At 50.2% G+C, this 7,716-nt stretch overlaps 2 protein-coding genes across 2 annotated transcripts; both read right to left on the bottom strand.

Annotated features, from left to right (window-relative positions):
- Positions 1-742: 742 nt before the first annotated feature.
- LOC113940996 (schlafen family member 13-like) lies at positions 743-1,882 on the bottom strand (the record flags this gene model as incomplete). The annotated part of the gene is made up of 1 exon (XM_027632152.1): positions 743-1,882. A coding segment is annotated over exon 1 (1,111 nt), but the record flags the coding sequence as incomplete, so codon positions are not given.
- A 1,917-nt stretch (positions 1,883-3,799) lies between these two features.
- On the bottom strand, positions 3,800-7,054 carry LOC113940995 (schlafen family member 11-like). Its single transcript, XM_027632151.1, has 3 exons — positions 7,010-7,054; positions 5,807-6,573; positions 3,800-4,809 (listed from the first exon to the last, which is right to left on the bottom strand). The coding sequence occupies exons 1-3, from the start codon at positions 7,052-7,054 to the stop codon at positions 4,020-4,022; spliced, it is 1,602 nt and encodes a 533-aa protein (XP_027487952.1). The 3' UTR covers positions 3,800-4,019.
- Positions 7,055-7,716: the final 662 nt, after the last annotated feature.

The following is a 7,716-nucleotide window of genomic DNA, read 5'->3' as shown; positions in this document are numbered from 1 at the left end:
AATCCTCCCTTTGCAATCCTACCCAAGAAAATGCTGCCTACACAATCAAGAATGACAGGACTCCAGTGCTTGCCCAGAAAAAAAGCTGTGGCTGCCCCACCCCTGGAATTGTTCAGGGCTGGGTTGGACCAGGCTTGGTGCAACCTGGTCTAATGGAAGGTGTCCCTGCCCATGGCAGGGGATTGGGATGAGATGATCTTTAAGGTCCCTTCCAATCCAACCCATTCCAGGATTCTGTGATCTGTATTTGCTGTAGAAGAGAGAGGGCTCTCTCTAAAAGGTGGCTTTATAGTTCAAAGACAAGACCGAGACCCTACGTGGGATGAGTTTGAGACCCCAGCTTTCATGGGAAGACATTTCACAACGAAGTTGGGCAAAGTTCCTTAAAACAAGCAAACCCTTGCAGCCCTGCTCCTTCAAAACAGCCCTTAACCACCACAGAGCTGCTTCTGGGCGATCTTGAATCTTCCCACTTCGTTTAGGGGTGTATGACATCCCTAGGAAGGAAGGTTTATGCCAGTTGGGAGTGCTTCAAGAAGTGCTGCTGAACCGGTTCAGAGGGTGGGGTGCCACTGCAGGACAGTGACCACACTGTCACCTCGGGGCCTGGGGCTGGGCCTTGGGCCAAAGGGCCTTTTCTGGGTTTGTGAGAACTCCCAGCAAAACAAGTTGGGCTTTCCTTCTGGACATTTACAGCCCAAGGCATAAGTGAAGTTGGCTCTAACATAGGTGCAGATTTTACCTGGGTCTGAAGCTGTCATGAGCTCCATCCATTTCCCAGCTCTCAGTCTTTCAATCTTGCCACCCATCACCATCCAGGATTCGGGGTCACCATGGAACACAGGGCAGCAGGACCGTTCAACGTGCACAGCGCAGATGTAGCCCTGTGAACATCCTGCTTGGTCATAAACATCCAGGGTGTGTGTCTGGAACTGCACTCCCAGAGCCCCAGAGCCACAGGAATGATAGACAGGCAGAGAGAGAATGGTCTTGGCCACTGTTTGTTCTAAGGCTTCTTTCTCCACATTACTGTGGGTTCCAGTGACTTTACCGTTGTCATCCACACCAAAAAATAAATATCCACCCTCAGTGTTTGCAAAGGCAGAGACATAATTAGGAAGGTTTTTGCTCATGTATTCCAAGATATTCCTTGTACTGTATTGCTTAAATTCAATATGAGTTGTCTCTGTGAAACCCAGGACCTCCCCAACCAGCACTTTGTCTCTCTTTAGAAACCTGGCTGCAGCATCTTGGATGTCGTGCTCCTGGATGTTCAGAGGAGTTTCATTTGCTCCACCAAAAAATCTCAGCAGAGCTCTCTTGGCACTCTGCTCATTCATACTGTTGCACTTGGCAGAGCTCTTCTTCCCCCTCAGGAATTCAGGTGCATCTCTTGACTTGACAGGGAAAACAGAAGTACCGGACCTACAAAACAAACCAGTGCTCAGGCTGCAGAGACGCGGCTTGGTGGCTTCTGCACTTCCTTGTTCCAGGCCTCCACAGCTCCATGTTTTAACAAAGAGCAGCAAGTTACTCCCCTCCTGCATCCACGTGAAGTATTCACCAATCTCATTGCTGCCAATGCAATCCCGGAGGCTGTTCTCGATGTCCAGACCAATGCCATGCTCCCGGAGGCAGTAATTCCTGTCCTCACTCTCCATCCTCACTATTCCTCCTCCTGAATTCAGCAATGCACACACTGCTATGGAAAGGTCCCTTCGTTGTCTTTTCTGATTCAAAGAGGTCATCTTCTTTCTGCAACTCTCTCCGACAAGCATTTTCCCAATATCTATCACCACATCAGCATATTTCGTGTTCAAGTTGATCAGCAGATGCTCTTCCTGGTTGGCCATCCTGATCCTGGAGGGATACGTTATCAAAAACACTTCATGATTATCACGGAGTCATTTGGGTTGGGAAAGCCCTCTGAGATCATGAACTGTTCCCCCAGCACTGCCAAGGCCACCACTAACCCATGTCTCCAAGTGCCACATCTACATGTCTGTTAAATCCCTCCAGGGATGGGGACTCCACCACTGCCCTGGGCAGCCTGGGCCAGGGCTGGATAATCCTTTCTCCCTAATATCCAACCAGAATCTTCCCTGGTGCAAATTGAGGCTGTTTCCTCTGGTTCTGTCCCTTGTTCTCTGGGAGAAAAGCTGGACCCCCACATTATTCCACTCTCCTGTCAGGGAACTGCAGAGAGCAAGAAAGTCCTCCTTGAGCCTCCTTTTCTCCGGGCTGAGCCCCCCCCACCTCCCTCAGCTGCTCCTCACCAGACTGGTGCTCCAGATGCTTCCCCAGCTTTGCTGCCCTTGTCTGCACACCCAAAGAAGTGCCAAAGAAGAGCACACACACGGCAGTGGGACCAAGAAAACCAAGGAAAAAGGAAACCAAGGAAAAAGGAAACATTGGAAACATCGGGAAATGAAAGTCACTGTTTGCAAGGCACAGGCAGGTGCGAGGGCACTGGTGCAAAGGCAGCGAGAGCGGCGGGTTAAGGCAGCAGTTGCTGGGGCTCTCTGGCCGCCCGGGCTGCAGCCGCTGCTCTGAAGCCTCGCCCAAGGAAGGCGCATCCCCGCTCACCGCGGTTGATTCATCCCGGCCCCCGTGAGCGGCCCGGGCCGCCGCACAGCGCCGACACCGGCCCCGGAGGCGGCTCCGCCGGGCGCTGCCGCCGGCTCGGCTCGGGCTCGGGGCTCTGAGCTCGGGGCTCGGGTCCGACCGCTCCGGACAGCGCCGGGCACCGGCCGGGGGGTCACCGGGCGGGCGGGGAGGGGAGGCGGGGGGGCCCGGAGCGGGCACTGACAGACCTTCCCGGGGGACGGGGGCTCTGCTCCGGCTCCGTGGGCGGTGAGTCCCGGCGCTATCGGGGCTCCGCGGCGGCTTCGGACGAGGAATTCCCAGTGCGGTCCTGCCCGGCTCAAACTTACAGGAGCGAACCTCCCACCTGTCCCCCTCCCGCCCCTTCGCTTCCCCGTTCACGCCCCGCCTACAGCGTTCTCTGCATCTATATTTCAGAGAGTTTAATTTTTAAAATATTCTATTCAGTGCTAAAATAACTTTCCACTTCCACGCGCGGCCGCGCCTTCGGCTTCGCCAGGTTGGATGACAGACTCGGCGGGACATGCAGTGGCGGCGGGGGGAGAGCGGGGCTGGGGGGCAGCGGGGTTTGGGGGGAGCAGAGCCCCGGGCCGGGAGCGCTTCCCGGGGGCTCCCACCCTGGACCAGCCGCCGGCCCGGCTTTGGGGCCATTCGGCACCGGCGGCTTCTGCATCTCAGACCCCCCAAACCTCCACCTGAGGGGGGTCCCCTATATTCCATCTCCCAGCCTCTGTGAGAGAGGGGTCCCGCACATTTCCTCTGCCGTTGAAACTCCTTTCCAATTAATTGGAAATGTCTATTAGTCCAGGAACACTGGCCCTTGTAAGGTCCTCCCATTTTCTCATGTGGAACACTACCCACCACAAATACAGGAGCTCTTAAAGTCAGAAAAAGCCTTTTATTACAGACAGGCTGAAACCCGAGAATTTTGTACAAATGTCTCAGTCAAATACCTTTTTTTTTTTTTTTCTTTTTTTTTTTACCCTGGAGAAATATAACATTATCATGTTACTGTTTATCCAGCTTTATCTAATATCAGAGTAAGCAGTTATAGACACCATGTCACAGAGAGATATTGGCAAAGCTGTGGCAACGGTTGGCAGCTGAGACAGAAAGAAAAGATGTAGTTAAGTGGTAGATTCTCAACAGGGTTTTGACAATCAGAGTTTGAGGAGCCACATGACTGATGTCATATTTGTCGTGAGAGTAAGAACTGGGCTGTCAACAACACACTCTGTTACAGCAGCTGGTGGACTTGAACCCTTCAGGAGTCCTGTTAGAATGAGGAAATCTTGGTGACCCATTGCAGTTGTTGATTGTGATGCTGTGTTTCTGCCAGGCTGCTCTCTGATGTCACTGATATCACACTAAATGAGTGAAACTTTCCAGCATCTAGAGCCATAGGAACTGTCCTCTTAGAAATATCTTTTCTTACAATTAAACAAATGGATGTTGATGTTGGCTCTGGACACTGCACAGAGTACGAGATTGTCAAATATGTGGTCTAATGGAGTGTAAGCGTTGATGATAAAGACAATCGTCCTTTCTAGGCCTGAGAAGCGTCGGATGCTGTCAATGACAATGACGTCTTTGGAAACATCCTCTGCTAATCCCAAGGCCCCCCTCACCCTGCACTTGCTCAGTTGTCTTTCTAGCTCAGGTTGCAGTTCCCGTCTGAACTGCTCAGCATCAGGCTGTGTGCTGCACAGGATGGCAATATCTCTGAGGGGATAGCCTTGATCGAGGTAGCTCTTGCAGAGCTCGGCCACATGCTTTGCCAATTCATCTGGTCTTACATAGTGTTGTCTAAAGGAACCTGGCAAAGAATGGGCACATTCAGCCTGTTTCAACAACTCCTCCAGCACTTCATAGGGCATACCAATGTTACGTGTTTGGTGGATTTTCCACATTAGATTTAACATGACATGACATATTTCCTTGGCATTCCGGACCATTTTGGTCAGCCATTCCTGAGGAACCATTTTTGAAAAGTCAAGACCACAGTCATATGGGTAAGTGGTCTGGAAGAAATCCACAAAGACCCAGAAAATGCCACCACTTCTCTTGACTATTGACCGGGCGCGTTGGTACCAATCTCCTTCATCACAACGAAAATTCTGAGCTCCATCAACCACGATGTGTTTCACGTGTGGGAAGTCCTTTTCCAGGAAGGCAGCACGTGTCACAGCCTGGCAGTTCTTACTTCTTTGTAAAATGAAACAGAACCCCAAAAAAAGAATATGTTAAATAAACAACAGATGTGACCAGCTCTTACTGACTGCCTCCATCTCTCTGGGACTCATCCCAGGAGGGCTCATCCTGCTGGACAATGCCAAAGTGCCCATCTCAGCTGCACCATGCTGGGTCATTTTCCCCATGGAAACATTGATTCCAAGGCATTGCCTGTGTGTAGGCATTGCTGAGCAGCCCCCACCACCTTTGGATGTACCCCAGGAGGAGGCTCAGGCCCACCTGCCTCCACAGCCCTCATGGGAAGGCTCCCCGGGGTGTCCCTCTGCCCTGCTCTCCCTTGGTGCCCGGGCTCCTGCAGGAAGGACAGGTTCCCTTTTCTCCTGGGGTCAGCAGGGACTGGCAGCACTTCTGCTGCCTTCTGGGGCCAGGACCTGCTGCCAGGGCACTGAGCAGGGCTGCATTCCCTGATGTCCTGGGCCTTGTCTGCCGTGGCGGCTGCTGAGCTCCCCGTGCTGGCACAGGAGGAAATGCAGCAAGAACAGGGCTGGGGGACTGCTCTGCCTCAAATCCTCTCTCAGCAGGGTGTTAGTTTCTGTTCTCCTTGTTACAAGCTCCAAGGGCTCTTCCTGGCACAGCTGCACAAGAACTCTGAGCAGGCCCAGCACAGACAGTGCTGAGGCAGCAGCAGAGAAAGGGACGGGGGAACTTTTGAGGTCGGCACCAGCTGTAACAGACCATTACACTGAGGGCACTGTCTTTGGAAGCTCTAACACAGTCCTGCAATCCCCAAACATGGAATGCTCACTGCAGTCACTGAGTGCTGGATCTGGGCCAGAGCTCAGCTCAATCCCACTTGCAGCGTGAACTCCTTCCTGGAGATGAAGGTTGTGTCTTTGTGTCAGGCAAAGCTATAAATTTGGCAAAGAGAGGTAAATTCAGCAGGGCTTGTGCTGTAGGCACAGAAGATGGAATGAGATAATATAAAGAGGAAATACACATTATTACTTACGGCACAAAATCCTTCAAGGGTTGATTTTCACAAATATAAAGTATCTCGTCCGCAGAAGAGTGAAAAGTGTTTTTTATTTTCTCAATGATCTTCAAAGCCACAATTGTTTTCCCTGTCCCAGGAAGACCAAGGACAAACAGCTTCCTGACTTTGTGCAGGTTCTTGGAGAGCAGCTCATACTGTTTGAGAGTGAGAAGGTTGAAAATCTCACAGCCAAGATGGTCACTTAAGTAGGACTTAAAGCCCAGCACAACAATCACAAGTGCCCGAAGGAAGGCAGGGATGTCCCTGGAGGTGAGGATGTAACTCTTTGGGTAAAGGCTGGTGGAATCATGCAGGGTTTCTTGCCAGGGAACCTCATTCTCTTCAACTGCTGTCTGGTCCTCTGTGCCATTCAGCTGCAGGATCTGGGGAATCACACACACTCTTGAAGTACATCCCCCATCATTGACTAGTTTTTGCTTCAAGGCACGAGCAGTTTCTCTCCAGGTTCCAGATGTGACACAAGAGGTGCCCCTGACCACAGTAAACAACACTGGACACTCACTGTCAGCTACTAGGAGAGCATCACACACAACATCCTGGTTTTTCTGCAAGCCAATGTCAACAGCCCAACTCCTTGAAAATATCAGTACCCCCTGGGTAACTCCACGGAGTTGTTTTTTCATTAAATCCTCTAATCCAGGGTACTCTGAGAACAGGTCGGTGCAGATGGTTTCTGGCTTCCATTTGATTTCATTAGAACCCACTAGAAAAAAAAAGGAATAAAAAATTAGGAAAGCAAAACAGAGCAAATCATTTACTCAAGACAGCAGTTACTAGGGGGAGATGTTACACCATGAGGTTGTCAAAGTGAATCATTAACTAGATTTCAGTTATGCTCAAAATAAATTGTTCTGTCTCTCTTTTTCCTCCATGAAGATTTTGAATGTAACAGTGGTCAGACAGTGCACAAAGCCCTCGGAGTCCAGGTGTATTCTCAGTAACTGTGTGCATTAGAGATTGTACTTAGTGACAAAAATAGGAGAAGACAGAAAAGCATCTGAAAAATCAGGGAAATAACTTTTTTGGAGCCGCTGCACCTTTTAAAATCACCCTAATAGTGCTTTGCCTAAAATCTGATATTTAGATTATGCTATCTTCCATGAAGTTCTGTCAAATAAAAGCTTAAATTAAGAAAGAAATCCAGAACAAATACCATACCTGTGTAGAGATGTTCTCGGAGTTCAGCCGCACACTGCAGACCATCTTTGTAATAAACTGGCTTGACCAAAGGAGGGCCGTTTGCCAAGCTGAGCTCAGTCTTAAATTCATCAGTCAAAGCTGTCACAATTAGGAGGAAGAAATGTGTGTTATATCCATCAGTATCCTTCCATATGAACTTTTAAAAGACTGCACTAAAGGGTAACTAAAAGGGTTGATTTAAATCCTCCCTTTGCAATCCTACCCAAGAAAATGCTGCCTACACAATCAAGAATGACAGGACTCCAGTGCTTGCCCAGAAAAAAAGCTGTGGCTGCCCCACCCCTGGAATTGTTCAGGGCTGGGTTGGACCAGGCTTGGTGCAACCTGGTCTAATGGAAGGTGTCCCTGCCCATGGCAGGGGATTGGGATGAGATGATCTTTAAGGTCCCTTCCAATCCAACCCATTCCAGGATTCTGTGATCTGTATTTGCTGTAGAAGAGAGAGGGCTCTCTCTAAAAGGTGGCTTTATAGTTCAAAGACAAGACCGAGACCCTACGTGGGATGAGTTTGAGACCCCAGCTTTCATGGGAAGACATTTCACAACGAAGTTGGGCAAAGTTCCTTAAAACAAGCAAACCCTTGCAGCCCTGCTCCTTCAAAACAGCCCTTAACCACCACAGAGCTGCTTCTGGGCGATCTTGAATCTTCCCACTTCGTTTAGGGG

This window comes from Corapipo altera, unplaced genomic scaffold (genome assembly GCF_003945725.1).
Source record: "Corapipo altera isolate COAL_440 unplaced genomic scaffold, ASM394572v1 102105, whole genome shotgun sequence".
NCBI lineage: Eukaryota > Metazoa > Chordata > Aves > Passeriformes > Pipridae > Corapipo > Corapipo altera.
Note: the sequence above shows the minus strand (reverse complement) of the source record. Positions and strands in the feature narration are given on the sequence as shown.

Bases quoted from the DNA above. Each gene is read 5' to 3' on its own strand.
- LOC113940995 (XM_027632151.1), bottom strand. From the start codon at position 7,054: ATGGTCTGCAGTGTGCGGCTGAACTCCGAGAACATCTCTACACAG. The intron at 6,574-7,009 runs GTATGGTATTTG...TTCCTAATTTTT, and splicing joins CCGAGAACATCTCTACACAG to TATTCCTTTTTTTTTCTAGT. The intron at 4,810-5,806 runs GTAAGTAATAAT...CATTTTACAAAG, and splicing joins CCCTTGAAGGATTTTGTGCC to AAGTAAGAACTGCCAGGCTG.